The 16871-nt window shown below is 43.6% G+C and overlaps 1 protein-coding gene across 1 annotated transcript in view; it reads right to left on the reverse strand.

Moving 5' to 3' along the window:
- Positions 1-16871, reverse strand: part of POLR3B (RNA polymerase III subunit B) — a 147147-nt gene that overhangs the window by 31993 nt on the left and 98283 nt on the right. Inside the window, exons 21-23 of the mRNA XM_040439604.1 lie at positions 2698-2856; positions 1067-1184; positions 233-375 (exon numbers count right to left, since the gene is read on the reverse strand). Of these exons, the coding sequence (XP_040295538.1) occupies positions 233-375; positions 1067-1184; positions 2698-2856 (420 nt within the window). The remainder of the gene's footprint in view (positions 1-232; positions 376-1066; positions 1185-2697; positions 2857-16871) is intronic.

Below are 16871 nucleotides of genomic sequence, written 5' to 3' on the forward strand. Positions count from 1 at the left end.
CCCCCAATGTCTGCTAGGTGCAGTAGCCAATATCCAGTCGAGCAGCCAATAATGGGCTAAACCAACATAGTGAATTAGTAGAGGAGCAGACATCATAACGGCAGTAACAGGCATTAGTGTATGACCACATGGCACCAAGACGATATCCGAGTGAACTGACTATGAAGTCCTATCAAGAGCTCACCCAGTGGGCACTACATGGTGACTGATAAGCTAATACACAGTACTGTACCTTTCTGTCCATGCCGACTGCTGAATTTATCACCAATTTCAGGTCTCCTTGTTTGTCTTAGTAGGATTTTAATGAGGAACGCTTCTTCTGCGTTAGAGGAAATCATTACCTTTTCAATGTAAGACTCGGTGGAGCCTTTGTAGCTATAAAAACAGAAAACATAATTTTAGTAGGATTTGGGATTTAGGAGAAGACCCACAACTAAGCAAAACTGCACCGCTAGAGTTGCTACAATTGCTCGCTGTCAGAGCCAACATCTTCCTAACCATGACATACCATAGTATTGGAAAGTCTGGATTAATGGACGGTTACATAACAATCATTTATACAAACACTCGCTGACAAAAACGGGTCCTCCGGTGATCAGCAGTGGTCCTAGTTGATGTCACCACTAGTGCATGGATGCCAGGACACTGGCGCTTGTGCTGAGGTAACCACAGTCACTGCAGCCATTAGCAATGTATGTAGCGAAAGGGGCATAGAAGTAGTGTAATCCAAGATATGAGGCCTACATACGCATACTATCTGCCAATGCTGACCCACTGAAGACCTGCCACCACAGTACTGCTGGGCTATCAAGAAAGGTCATTATGTGGAACGTCCCATGCCGGAATATTAGGGTTACTGGACCAACAGCTGCAGTAGTAAAGGAATTTTAGTATACATGCACCTAGGTTAAACAGAATGACACGAGTGTACCGTAGGTAGATATACTAAGAGCTAGATTATTATAGGAATAGCTCCTTAAATCAGATGACGTATACTAAAATAATTTGATGCAATTACCCTTCGTCAAAGCTCCGAAAAGTTTTTGAACGCCTCAAAGGGACTTACGTTACAGGCACATCTTTAAACTGTGGTTGCTGAGGCACACTACTGCCCTCTAGAGGAGTTTGGGTGACAGTTGGCATGGACTTGTTGACAAGCACTTGTTTGTTTTCCACTTTTTCCCCTAGTTAAAAAATATATAAAAAAAATTGGCAGAGTTAAAAAAGCAAGAGTTTAAACACACAAGTCAGACAAAGCAGCCTGAAAGGCAAGGCCTAGGATTATATACCGTCATATAATGTACAAAATAATATTGCTGAAATTAACCATTATTAATACACTGGGATGTGAAAATACATAAATTTTAATAATGAAATTTTTTTTATAACTGGAGAAAAAAAAATACACGTTTCAGCAGTCTCAATATCGACCTCATGCACAGAACTGTATTTTTCATCTGTGTGCCATTTACTTTTTTTTCTTTGGAGGACATTTCTATAGGGCCATGCACACGTCTATCTTTTGCAGATCAGTGTTGCCTTTCTGCCAATTACAGACCATGTTCTGTTCAGTCAGCTCAAGTGACCCAGTGACGTGACGCGTAGGTGACGCTGCAGCATGAGCCGCGTCAAAAATGGATGTTGAAGGACCTGTGGAGCCAGCAGAGCAGCGATGGAGCCGTAACCCAACTGCGGGAATCAGGAAAGTATGATTACCACCACGGGTCCGGCCATGCTGGGAGGTCTGCAGAAAATGCCCCCAGGGTGGACAACTCCTGGGTTTTCATACTCCAATTTTTATCTAGTTTGCGCTGGTGCGACGTGCACGTAATTTATTAAGACGTAAAGGCCACTTAATAAATTGGACGTATCCTTGGCCCTATGTGAGCCAGAAAGTCAAATCTATCCCCTATGAGTTGGCGGAGAAACAGATAACTTTTAGTTTATCGGGCAGAGTTATCAATGTTAGATGCCACTTTAAAGGGGTTTCTGGGATTTTCATATTGATTCAGGACAGGTCATCAATACAAGTGCTGGGAGTCAGAGCCCTGCCGATCAGCTGTGTGAATAAGCCTCTGGTGACAGCTTACCAAGCAAAGCACACTGGGTAGCAGCTGTCCTTTGCATTGCAGCTAAGCCCCATACATTTGAATGGGACTGAGCTGCGCCAAGGTCATGTGACCAATGAACGTGATGTCACATGGCCTAGGAAGAGCTCATGGAGCGCCGCGCCCTCTTCTTACAGCTGATCGGTGAGGTGTCGGGACTCACACTCCTGCCAATCTGATACTGATGATATCAAAATCAAATATCAATCAATATCAAAATCCCCAGAATGGCATAAAAAAAAAAAAAAAACGAATTCTGGAGCTTTAATCTAACATTTCACATTTTTCAAGCATGAATAAGTTGGCGTGGCGTAGTGGGAAGGGTGGAGCCAGCCGTTGGCTGACAGATGTAGTACAGTTTATACCAGAAATCAGCATAAATCACAGCTCAAATTCTACTCCAGCTTGTATCTAGGGTAGAGTTATGACACATGGACTGACTGAAGATGCACCATATTTATAAAGAAATGTGAGCTTCATGATAAATTTGGCGCATCTTACTTTAATGGAATTTAGACTGACCCCAGTCACATCCCGCTATGCTTTTCTTAGGCAGCAGATTCAGATACACAGTCATAGTGATAGTCACCTGGTGAGCAGATGCCATCAGCATCTAAGATTTCATGCCTCCAAATTGGCTTGCGTGTGGTGGCATCTAGCATAGGTCCCATCACTTTATCGAACGTCTGGTTGCTGTAGCGCTTCAGAGTACACTTGGCATTTTTGTACACAAGACAACGTCCAAAGCCTAGGATGAAAGCAGCAAATGTTTAACACGAGGGTTACACAAATGAAATAGCCCCAATGCTATGTATGGAAGCTGTGGAACAAATGGCCTAAATATAACTTTCCATGGATCATATGAGATTCTGCAACTAGACAAGCACTGAATCTATTCTGTTATACATTAATTGATACCCCTGCCATTGCTGCCTATCAACAAACACGAGAATTCTTCTTTAAAGGGTAACTGTCATGTTTTCATCAAAAAATCAATTTTAGCATATGTTACTGCAGCTGCATTATGCATAAAGAAATCTTTAGTTTCTTCACATACCACTGTTTTCCTTAAGGTTTTTCCCTTAGTTACGGCTGTTTCAACATTTACAATATAAGGACCTTCTCAAGATGGCTCCTCTGCCAGTTCTCTGAGGCCAAAACTGCTTTCCCTCACTTCCCATACACACTTGATGTAGCCAGCAGCTCCCTGCCAGCCAATCAGATTGGATTACTGAGACACGCCTCCTCACTCTGAAGCCTAATGCAGGCATGCAGTGTGGAAGACCGCCCCTCTGTCTTCCTAGCTGGAGACAGACAAGCCCTAGCAACGGTCTTTTAAGGGAGCAGTGGAAAGGGACAAAGGACATTAAGGAAAGCTGTTATTATAGGGTAATTACAGATCTTTTGACAATCATTGGCAGACTAACTCAGATATACATGCCTAGCTCTAATAAACTAGCAAATAAAATAAAAATATGACAGTTACCCATTAAATTCACATGGAGCTTAAATGCTCACTCCTCCAATTGACAGTAACTTAATGGTGGCTACAGGCAGCCAAAATATAATCATACAAAGGAATGGTCTCAGACACAACCACTTCCAATGTGCAGCCACCAGGATGATCAGCGGTTCATACCAGGTCCTGCTCCAGGCACACTGGTGGCCAGCCAGGCAGTTAGAAGAATGGCCGTCCATGTAATACAAGGACAGCTGGAGTCCACCAGAACGGGAGTGGTTTGTATACAGAATAGTTCTCTATTCTGGCTCAGAGGGAGGTCACGTGCAGGGGTACCCCCATCCTTTAAGAAGTACACATGCCCTAATAGGCCATATGGATGGGGGAAGACTATGCAAGCCTATGAGATGCTCAATGCGAGTCTCATTGGCTTGCATAGAGAGACAGACTTGCGGTCCTGTAGGATTCAGGTAGTCAAAGCGCGAGTCATGTGATGTAATGGCGGATCCATACTTCTCAACTCTCCTTGAATGTCTGGGAGGCTCCAGGAAACAGGTGGACCTACCAGGTGCTGAGGAATCGAATCCTCCTGGCATGTCCCAAAGATTAGCCCCTAGCCGAGTGTTTTACCACGCCTGTGTCATCAGATACAACCCTGGAGACCAAATACAGAGGAAGCGGGTAGTGCCATGGCACATAAGGGTGCCTGGCCAAAAAGAAGGAGTGTGGCTTGGTGAAAAGCAACATGGCTAGTCCTGGAAAATTCACAGCAGCGCGCTGCCGCATACCCTAATCTCCTACGATCACCAGCAAGAATGTTGGCAAGTATGAGGAGACCAAGAAGAAAGTAAGATAATTGCCTAGAGTACTTCTTACCTTGTGTGGTTTACAAACAGGGGCAGAGAAAGCAAGATTTTCTTCTTTTAGCTTACAACTTGATGTAATAACATCAGGAATGGCTTTATTGGTGGTCTTTCCTGTGTTACATCCATAAATCCTAACAACAGTATATGGCTCATTCTACAAGTCTAACATTTAAAGGGGTTATCCCAGGAGTAATGTAAAAAATGAAAATCTGATATCATATAGTACATTACAATCTATTTCGAACAAAGCTAGAACCAGCCCTGTACCTCACATGGATTAATTAATCCAATTGCTGGGCTAGATTTATATCAAGCTGGCAGCTTAGGCTACTTTCACACTTGCGTTCAGAACGGATCGGTCTGTCTGCATTATAGTTCACAAAAAAATCTAAGTGTGAAAGTTGTTCAGACGGATCCGTCCAGACTTTGCTTTGAAAGTCAATGGGGGACGGAACCGTTTGAAAATTGCACCATATTGTGTCATCTTCAAACGGATCCGTCCCCATTGACTTACATTGTAAGTCTGGACGGATCAGTTTGGCTCCGCATGGCCAGGCGGACACCCGAATGCTGCAAGCTGCGTTCGGGTGTCCGCCTGCTGAGCGGAACGGAGGCCAAGCGGAGCCAGACTGAGGCATTCTGAGCGGATCCGCATCCACTCAGAATGCATTGGGGCTAGACGGATGTGTTCGGGGCCGCTTGTGAGAGCCTTCAAACGGAGCTCACAAGCGGAACCCCGAACGCAAATGTGAAAGTAGCCTTAGGGGGAATATCCTTGCTGCTGCAGCTGTCTCTCTACCACAGCTTGGAAAGCAGACGAACGATGGAACTGAGCATGCTTGTGGACAGACAGATAAGAAAAAGAACAAGCAGCAGGTGGCGCTATACACATACATTTTATTGAATAACCCAGTGGCTATGCTAAACCTTTAATTACAAAAGGATTCAGATCCAGGTGCTGGTTTGAAAACTGTAGAATATTTTTTGTGGGACAACCCCCTTTAAGACACCGCTTTATGGCTACTTTTGGTCATTGTGAAATCTCAGGTTGACAGGCCACAAATGTTTCCACATGGGATTGGGGGGGTAGAGTACAGATGGTTATGATAACCGGGGATTTTTACCTTGCTTAAAAGTAACCAAACGAATCACAGATTTAATACCAATTGTAGGCAACAATAAAACAAGGCAAGTTAGAAAACATCAACCAGAAGATACCTAGTACATACATCTATGGTAACCAGCAAACTTATCCTGTAGCAAGTAGTGGTGTGGCTGCCCAGCTCCTGCAGAGTCCACCACTTGACGGTCTGGAATTAAGAAATGACACGCACTGAACAGCAAGCTTCAATACCCCCCAACAATAGAATGGCACCTCTAATTAACATCACTTGGTGGACAGGCGCCTCTTTGCCATTGTTTCATAAGGCAAAGCCCTGGGTCCCTGATTGAAAATAAACGACATTCTCACTCTCTGTAATAGGCATCAGGGCACCCCCCAGCCTGCAATGCAAGCTTGATATTACTGCTGCCCACTTCTCCAAAAGGCTCCTGGAACACAGCTCAGGGAGCAAGCCATTGAATGACGACCGTGAATGCAAACAATAGTCAACAGCAACAAGGTTGGTCTTTTCTTATAGATTCTATTTTACAGAAGGACGAAAAAAGAAAACTCCCATTTAGTCCCTCTTGTGTGGACACAGGCGAAAAAGAAGCAAAAGCAGACATTAATGTCAAAGATAGATGTCGGGGAATAATTTTATGGCAGCCTAGCAACCGATGCAGGCCATCTTGTCTATTAGAGGGATGAAAAGACTGGCGTGTGTGGTGTGTATATGGGAGAAAGGGATGATCCAAGTCCTTCTAACTGGAGAGACTCCTTTATTTCTCACTAATGACCCCCCCCCCCCCCCATGTCAATCCAATTAGCCTGATTGAAAATAAATTTGTTTTGAAAACAGAAGGTATGAATGAATAGATGGCCCCAGCAGCAGAAATCACACTACTGCCCATCAAGCACGTGCAATAAGGGGAAAGAGCTGTAAATGGTATTTAGGAAATCGGGCCTGGAAAACCACAATCTGCAGAACCAGACAGAGAAGTTCAAAAGAGGTTTGGACAGCATATTTATGGATTTGTGAGTCCACTCTGTATGTATTGAAAGCTTCAAACATCACACTGTGGTCTCCATCGTGCATGACCTGCTGTTTTCTGAGGAACGCTTCCATCCTGACAAGCGCCTGTTAAATTGGGCTGTCGGCAGTTTTGAAAGGGAATCTATCAGCAGTTTTGTAGATTTAAAACCCTTGGACAGATATAGGCGGCGAGGAGGAGGTAATATATACACATCTGTCCCTGGAAGGAGTTATGAACCGTAAATGACATGGATGCAGCTCCTTCAAGTAGACCCGGCCTGCAGTGCTTCGGGAGCATCTCCACAACCCTATCCCTCTGCTGTTAGAGACTGCTGTAGCCGTCTCCTGGTTGGCAGCTACAGCTGTCACTCACAGCAGAGTCGAGCTGCTTCATATACTGAGCCTGAAGCACTGCAGCCTGCAGTGCACTTTTTGCAGCAGCGCCCCCGGCACTCAATGGTCATTTCTACAGTAGCCCACTCATTAAAAGCTGTGCATATGATAGATAAAAGACAGATGCGGTCTCTTGACTGCCAGGCAATAGGTTAAAAGTGTTTGTCCCACTATAACAACTTATTCCCTATCTGATTGGGGCACAACCAGTGGGACCTCCCCAATTCACAAGAATAAGGTGTTCCCAGAGAAAAAGCAGCAGTTACAAATGCAAGTTGCCTTTCCATTCAACTCTATGGGACAGTCGGAGACAGCAGAATGCTGTAGTCTGCTTCTTTTCAGCAGTCTCACGTGTGCCCACCCATTCACTCCAACATCTCATTTTGTCATCAGTGGGAGTCCCAGTGGTCAGATGCCCACTGATCAGATACATAGCCCATTATTCAGTGGTGGGACAACCCATTTAAACCCCTTCTAGAGATAGGCAGAAAAAAATAAAATATATATATATATATACACACACACACACACACACACACACACACACTCACCTAAAGAATTATTAGGAACACCATACTAATACGGTGTTGGACCCTCTTTTGCCTTCAGAACTGCCTTAATTCTACGTGGCATTGATTCAACAAGGTGCTGATAGCATTCTTTAGAAATGTTGGCCCATATTGATAGAATAGCATCTTGCAGTTGATGGAGATTTGAGGGATGCACATCCAGGGCACGAAGCTCCCGTTCCACCACATCCCAAAGATGCTCTATTGGGTTGAGATCTGGTAACTGTGGGGGCCATTTTAGTACAGTGAACTCATTGTCATGTTCAAGAAACCAATTTGAAATGATTCGAGCTCTGTGACATGGTGCATTATCCTGCTGGAAGTAGCCATCAGAGGATGGATACATGTTCTCATTCTGTTTACGCCAAATTCGGACTCTACCATTTGAATGTCTCAACAGAAATCGAGACTCATCAGACCAGGCAACATTTTTCCAGTCTTCAACAGTCCAATTTTGGTGAGCTCGTGCAAATTGTAGCTTCTTTTTCCTATTTGTAGTGGAGATGAGTGGTGGTGGTGGGGTCTTCTGCTGTTGTAGCCCATCCGCCTCAAGGTTGTGCGTGTTGTGGCTTCACAAATGCTTTGCTGCATACCTCGGTTGTAACGAGTGGTTATTTCAGTCAACGTTGCTCTTCTATCAGCTTGAATCAGTCGGCCCATTCTCCTTTGACCTCTAGCATCCACAAGGCATTTTCGCCCACAGGACTGCCGCATACTGGATGTTTTTCCCTTTTCACACCATTCTTTGTAAACCCTAGAAATGGTTGTGCGTGAAAATCCCAGTAACTGAGCAGATTGTGAAATATTCTGTGAAATTAAACTGTCCACTTAGGAAGCAACACTGAGTGACAATCAATTTCACATGCTGTTGTGCAAATGGGATAGACAACAGGTGGAAATTATAGGCAATTAGCAAGACACCCCCAATAAAGGAGTGGTTCTGCAGGTGGTGATCACAGACCACTTCTCAGTTCCTATGCTTCCTGGCTGATGTTTTGGTCACTTTTGAATGCTGGCGGTGCTTTCACTCTAGAGGTAGCATGAGACGGAGTTTACAACCCACACAAGTGGCTCAGGTAGTGCAGCTTATCCAGGATGGCACATCAATGCGAGCTGTGGCAAGAAGGTTTGCTGTGTCTGTCAGCGTAGTGTCCAGAGCATGGAGGCGCTACCAGGAGACAGGCCAGTACATCGGGAGACGTGGAGGAGGCCAACAACCCAGCAGCAGGACCGCTACCTCCGCCTTTGTGCAAGGAGAAACAGGAGGAGCACTGCCAGAGCCCTGCAAAATGACCTCCAGCAGGCCACAAATGTGCATGTGTCTGCTCAAACGGTCAGAAACAGACTCCATGAGGGTGATATGAGGGCCCGACGTCCACAGGTGGGGGTTTTGCTTACAGCCCAACACCGTGCAGGACGTTTGGCATTTGCCAGAGAACACCAAGATTGGCAAATTCGCCACTGGCGCCCTGTGCTCTTCACAGATGAAAGCAGGTTCACACTGAGCAAATGTGACAGACATGACAGAGTCTTGAGACGCCGTGGAGAACGTTCTGCTGCCTGCAACATCCTCCAGCATGACCAGTTTGGCATTGGGTCAGTAATGGTGTGGGGTGGCATTTCTTTGGAGGGCCGCACAGCCCTCTATGTGCTCGCCAGAGGTAGCCTGACTGCCATTAGGTACCGAGATGAGAGCCTCAGACCCCTTGTGAGACCATATGCTGGTGCTGTTGGCCCTGGGTTCCTCCTAATGCAAGACAATGCTAGACCTCATGTGGCTGGAGTGTGTCAGCAGTTCCTGCAAGACGAAGGCATTGATGCTATGGACTGGCCCGCCCGTTCAATCCAATTGAGCACATCTGGGACATCATGTCTTGCTCTATCCACCAACGTCACGTTACACCACAGACTGTCCAGGAGTTGGCAGATGCTTTAGTCCAGGTCTGGGAGGAGATCCCTCAGGAGACCGTCCGCCACCTCGTCAGGAGCATGCACAGGCATTGTAGGGAGGTTATACAGGCACGTGGAGGCCACACACACTACTGAGACTCATTTTGACTTGTTTTAAGGACATTACATCAAAGTTGGATCAGCCTGTAGTGTGTTTTTCCACTTTAATTTTGAGGGTGACTCCAAATCCAGACCTCCATGGGTTGAAAAATTTGATTTCCATTTTTTTATTTTTGTGTGATTTTGTTGTCAGCACATTCAACTATGTAAAGAACAAAGTATTTCAGAAGAATATTTAATTAATTCAGATCTAGGATGTGTTATTTTTGTGTTCCCTTTATTTTTTTGAGCTGTGTGTGTGTATATATATATATATATATATATATATATATATATATATATATATATATATATATATATATATATATATATATATATATATAAAGAAAGTCCAGCGGGAGCACCAGCCTGGAAAGTGGGTGCAATATCCAAAGGGGGACAACGGCAATCCCCAATAGTATAATAGAGAAAGCAGGACTGCACTCCGAATTGTGATGAAAATCAAAGCAGTTTTATTCACCCATATTATGGCAAATCTTGCGACGTTTCAGCTCATACGAGCCTTTCTCAAGCATAGAGACAGTGAAAGTGAACACATATAAAGCGTTACAAAAAGTGTCACACCCATAAGGGTGTGGTTACAATCAACTTAAATTGCAGACATATGATACAAATATAAGGTGCATGTTTATCAAAGTGACTGGTGTCATACGTTCTATAATACCAGGATACAATCCCTTTTATACAGAACGAAACATATACAAAACTTTTGTTCCAATTAGAATAATATAATAGTGACAACATATGGAGCCCACATATACCATCACGTTCCCTGGGCGTCTCGATCTCCTCAGTGCGCATGACCAGGATGACGACATCGTGTGAATCTCAATATAAGAATAGTGCACATGCGCTCTGTAAAGTAACAACTAACGACACCATCTTTAGGGAGAATTGCCCTATATCTCCGTTCACATTCATCACATAGATAATAACTGGACCGAGTATTTACTCAAAACAGTGACTGTAGAACGGAATACATAGAGTGTGTGTAGCGGACCGCAGCAGGGGTCTCCTACAAATACCAGCATCAGGACCGGGATCCCCACCTCTTGGAAGGGACACCGGACCATGGGGACGTGTATGCCGGAGGGGGACATCTCCATGAACCCCGCCGACAGCCGTAACCCACTTGCTGGAAAAATGCGGTTATCCCTCACTATTGCAGAGACAGCAGCGCACTAAAACTTAATAGTATATCTCAAATGGCGCGTAGAGGATAGGACGCTGTAGTTGGTACTGGGCTGCATCGCTTCCAACAGGTTACAGTCCAGGGATCCAAATCCAACATTGTGAGATTAAAAACTCTAAAAAGGCAAAAAGAAATATAGATAAATTATTTTCAAAATACATATTCTATTGTAGTTACAATTGCATATAATTCTTTCACAATTCTCCCGCACTATTACATGTATGAGGAAAGTACATCACATACATATATGGAAAGCGAGGGTGAGCAACACATCAGCAGACATCTACCTGAACTCTACATTTAAGCCTCTGGGGTGCAAGCTATCCAAATCGTATATCCACCGCAATTCTCTTTTCTTCAAAATTGCTAAACGATCTCCGCCTCTTCTAGGAAGTACAACGTGGTCTAAAATCCAGCATCTCAGATCCCGCTCGGTATGCCCTAGGGATCTAAAATGTCTGGAAACTGGTAGATCAACACGTTTCTTTCTTATTGAATTCCTATGGTTGTTCAATCTCAGTTTTAATTCTGTGGATGTTTCACCAATATATATCAGGTCACAGGGGCATGCTAGCACATAGATTACATAAGATGATGAGCAATTTAGGTGAAATTTGATGGGGTATTCCTTATGTGTAGAGGGATGTATGAAGGATCTAGATTTGCATATATAGCGGCAATTGACGCAATTGAGACACGGATAGCAACCATGTCCCGACTGTGACAATGTTCGCTGTATAGTAATTTGCTTAGGGTCTACATCCGCTCTAACTAAATGATCCTTAATATTTTGACTTTTCCGATATGATAGGAGGGGAGGGGACTTGAGTTCAGGAACGTCTTTAATGGACCTGCCAAGGATGCTCCAATTATCCTTGAGGATACGTCCCATCTCCACACTGCACTCAGAGTATGTGGACATGAAAGGTATCCTCCGGATTCTTTGAGGGGTAGATGAAGTTTTTTTAGTATTGTTATATAAAATCTAATTTTTTTGTTTATCTAGCAATCCATGGGGGTAGCCGCGCTCTCTAAACGAGGCGGAGATCGTTTAGCAATTTTGAAGAAAAGAGAATTGCGGTGGATATACGATTTGGATAGCTTGCACCCCAGAGGCTTAAATGTAGAGTTCAGGTAGATGTCTGCTGATGTGTTGCTCACCCTCGCTTTCCATATATGTATGTGATGTACTTTCCTCATACATGTAATAGTGCGGGAGAATTGTGAAAGAATTATATGCAATTGTAACTACAATAGAATATGTATTTTGAAAATAATTTATCTATATTTCTTTTTGCCTTTTTAGAGTTTTTAATCTCACAATGTTGGATTTGGATCCCTGGACTGTAACCTGTTGGAAGCGATGCAGCCCAGTACCAACTACAGCGTCCTATCCTCTACGCGCCATTTGAGATATACTATTAAGTTTTAGTGCGCTGCTGTCTCTGCAATAGTGAGGGATAACCCCTCTATGACCGCATTTTTCCAGCAAGTGGGTTACGGCTGTCGGCGGGGTTCATGGAGATGTCCCCCTCCGGCATACACGGCCCCATGGTCCGGTGTCCCTTCCGAGAGGTGGGGATCCCGGTCCTGATGCTGGTATTTGTAGGAGACCCCTGCTGCGGTCCGCTACACACGCTCTATGTATTCCGTTCTACAGTCACTGTTTTGAGTAAATACTCGGTCCAGTTATTATCTATGTGATGAATGTGAACGGAGATATAGGGCAATTCTCCCTAAAGATGGTGTCGTTAGTTGTTACTTTACAGAGCGCATGTGCACTATTCTTATATTGAGATTCACACGATGTCGTCATCCTGGTCATGCGCACTGAGGAGATCGAGACGCCCAGGGAACGTGATGGTATATGTGGGCTCCATATGTTGTCACTATTATATTATTCTAATTGGAACAAAAGTTTTGTATATGTTTTGTTCTGTATAAAAGGGATTGTATCCTGGTATTATAGAACGTATGACACCAGTCACTTTGATAAACATGCACCTTATATTTGTATCATATGTCTGCAATTTAAGTTGATTGTAACCACACCCTTATGGGTGTGACACTTTTTGTAACGCTTTATATGTGTTCACTTTCACTGTCTCTATGCTTGAGAAAGGCTCGTATGAGCTGAAACGTCGCAAGATTTGCCATAATATGGGTGAATAAAACTGCTTTGATTTTCATCACAATTCGGAGTGCAGTCCTCATATATATGTGAGACACAGATTTAATCACCTGCTGTAATTATACACCACCTGGTCCTTAAATGGTTAAATGGGTTGTGTCACAAAACATTCTACATTTTTCAAACCAGCGCCATGAGCTGAATACTTTTTTAGTTGAACGCAATTAAAAATTTAGTATAGCCAGTGAGTTATTGAATAAAATGTATCTGTATAGCGCCACCTACTTCTTTGCTCTGTACCTTATTTTTTGTCCGTCTCACTGAGCTGGTCAAACATGCTCAGTTTAAATATTGAACTGCCATGGGCCATATTTTCTCTTAGAAGCTTTGGCAGTTACAGGAAGAGAACGGCAGAAGAAAGGACACGATCCCTGAGCTCCCAGGCTGAAGATAATCTAGCAGAGCAATGAATGTGGAGATCTCTGGATCCATGTGAGGTACAGGGCTGGTTCTAGCTTTGTGAGAATGGTATTGTTATGTACTATATGATGTCTGATTTTCATTTTTTACATCATGGCATAAACCCCTTTAAAGAACATAGGCCTCTTACCAAAACGGTCTAACTAGCATTGGTCCTGCCGTCCCTAGTCGCCACATCCAATGCATTGCTAGGGCCAAGGCCAGATTCAGTTTGGATTAATATCAGTCTCTATTTTTTTTATTTTTTTTTAAACTGCATGTCCATAATATTATAGCCATTTTTCGGTAACAAATGGAAACCCTAATAGAGTATGTGAACTGTTGTATGCACCAACCAAAGCAGGAGCAGGGAAGAGACTACTGGAAGACAACTACAAGGCTGAAATCTTTAAACTCCACATACGTGACTGTGTAAGTTCCTGTCCCCATTCACAGAAAGAAAAGCAGCTCTAGATACAAAGGGCCCTCTTACACAGCCACTATCGAGCACCGGTCAGCCATATTCAAGCAGATCAGTGCTCATTTTTTTCATCATGTTGTTTTCAGGTACAAATATTTTTTTTTTATATATATGTCAAAAAGCAATGAAGGGGCACACTCAAAAGGGCTCACTTGAAAAAGCAATGATAGACACTTTAATTAACCTAAAAACAGATCCCCTAAAAATGTACTTAAAATATAGGCTGAATACAGATATATGACCTCTATGCATATAGGATTGAGTCCCGTGTATCAGTACACCCGTCCCAGGGAGATTCCTGTAGCAAGTTTGTCGGCTAAGACCCATACTAATCAATAGAGAGGTGGTGCATATATGCCGGCTATATATCACTAAAATGTGGCACGTGTGTCAGTATACCGCAACCAAATGTAGATCTATGGACGTGCAGCACCTGTATAGGTGTAATGAAGGCTGTATAGCACTAAATGCCAATAACTTCCGATCGTTCTCAGTCAAAGTCCAATTGATATAAGCGGCAACACTCACAGTTGATAACACCGCCAAAAGTCACTTTGTGCATTCACAATGCCACAATGGATGATCCCCAGGGGCTGGGTCTTACCCGTCTTCACTGCCTCTGATGCAGCGCTGATTCCAGGCGGCCGCACACCAGCGGCGTCCCACGTGGTGTGCTAGACCTTGGCGTGGCGTCCCACGTGACCTGGTTGCTTAGGAGACCGAGTGAAGCTGGGATGACGTTACCAATCAGCGACCGCTTGCTATGAATCCGGACAAAACTTCCTCTATCTTCTTTATTTATTGCAGGTATTCAGTGCAACGCTCACTCCTCACGCCAGACGCGTTTCGAGGTGCTGTACCTCATCTTCAGTGGCCAACTGAGTGAGCGTATCCTCACTCTTATATACGGGACAACTACTCCCATAATCCTTCACATTATCATGCATTCACTAAACACCGGAGTGGACCAGGGTCATATTCCTTCTTCATATCAAATTCCCTTACTACCTAATATAGAATTAGCCCATCCTACTACCATCATCTTGTACAAGAAATATCAGTGCCTCCATAAATAAAACATGTGTATGTATATATATATATATATATATATATATATATAAAACATAAATCAAACATATATAAAATTGTATAAAAAGATATATATAAAAATATACAATACTGTATACATTCCCTAAAAAAGGATCTGGAGAAAAACGCAAGGTCATCTAGTAACCTGGCAAAAAAACGCATCTGGGTGCCGTATATGGATGGATTCATGCTGCCCCATGCAGGTAACCACCCTGTAGACACTGAAAGGACATATCCATATTCGACCAACATGTCGACATATGGACCACAAATGTAGTCCAAACTATACGTTACTTCACAGGGACCCTCTGAATATGGAGATTCCCGGTCCCCAAAAGAAAGTGAGGATGGTATAGAAATGTGATGTAAAAGGGAAAGTTGTCCGACAGGGAGGGGAAATCGGGGTGTCGATAGACGACCAGACACAGATGTCCCATCACCACCGGGCAACCCTCCCACTCCTCACAGGAAACCAAAGACCTCCATTTCAGCGTTCAAGCCCCTCGGTACCATCGTGTCATATTCAAAAATCCTTCGCGATTCCTGTCTGGACATGTGCGCTATATGGTTCCCCCCTCTCCAGAGCTTTTAACCTTCTCAATCGCCGTAAATCTTAAACCGGTGGGGTCACAATTATGTATTAACTTAAAATGTCTCGACACTGAATGTGTGTCCAGCCCCTTCTTGATGTTTGAGACGTGTTCCGCTACCCTCTTTTTGAGGGTTCTTTTTGTTCTCCCTATATATTGCTTTCTGCAACTGCATTCCAGCATGTAGATAACATCCGTGGAATCACATGTCAAACATTCCTGTATCTCAAGACTAAAGGAGTTGACCGTTGACTCCACCTTAGTGGTCTTCCTAGAGAACGTAGTAATTCTACAATTGGAACATCTGCTACATCTAAAAAAAAAAAAACACTAACCGCCAACCAGTTTTCTTTACTCAAACTCCTTTTTCCTTTTCACAGTTGGGGCTACTTTTCCCGCCAAGTTTCCTGCTCTTGTATACGTGATCTTTGGGGTCTCACTCAAAAGGGTACCTATAAGTTTATCATTTAGTAGGTGACCCCAATGTCTCCGTATAATGCTTTCCATTGTCCTATATTGGGAATTAAATGGAAGAACCATTCTCAAGGTTTCATCTTGTTGTTGGGGGGTACTGACAGAGAAAAAAATCCTTCCTTTCCATTTTTTTCACCTTTTCTAGTGAACTGTCTATTACCTGCACTGGATAATCCCTTTCTAGTAGTTGTTGTCTCAAACAGGCAGCTTCATCCTCAAATTTGCCCTCTTCAGTACAATTCAGTTTTTAATCTCTGAAATTGACTGGTAGGGACATTAGTGAGCCAACGTGGGAGATGGCAGCTTGAAAACCTGATAAAACTGCTTTTAGTTACTGGTTTGAAGTACGTGTTGCAACATAGTTTGTCCCCATGCACACATCTCCAAATCAAGAAACTCCACTCTTACTTTGCTTATGTTAGGGCTCAATACTAAGTTCCTCTCATTGATGTTAATATTCTTTAGAAACAAATCCAAAGATTCAGGTGTGTCTCACCATATGAACAAAATATCATCGATATATATCTCCGCCATAGCACCAGACCCGCCCCCAGCCTTGGCATAATGACTTCCACTTCCCACTGGACCAAAAATAAATTGACATAGCTGGGGGCGAATCTGGTGCCCATGGCGGTACCGGTACGTTGAACATAAAATTCACGCTCAAACGAAAAATAATTGTGGGCAAGTATGTATTTCACTCCACCTAATAAAAATTCCAACTGCTCAATCAGCAGACTGGTGTCCCCCGACAGTTGTTCATAGAGCGCCTGTACACCCTGAGTGTGATCAATCACTGTGTACAGTGATCCGACATCTAGAGTCCCCAGAATCCACTTGTCTTCCAATTTGTTT

Source organism: Bufo bufo, chromosome 1 (assembly GCF_905171765.1).
Source record: "Bufo bufo chromosome 1, aBufBuf1.1, whole genome shotgun sequence".
NCBI lineage: Eukaryota > Metazoa > Chordata > Amphibia > Anura > Bufonidae > Bufo > Bufo bufo.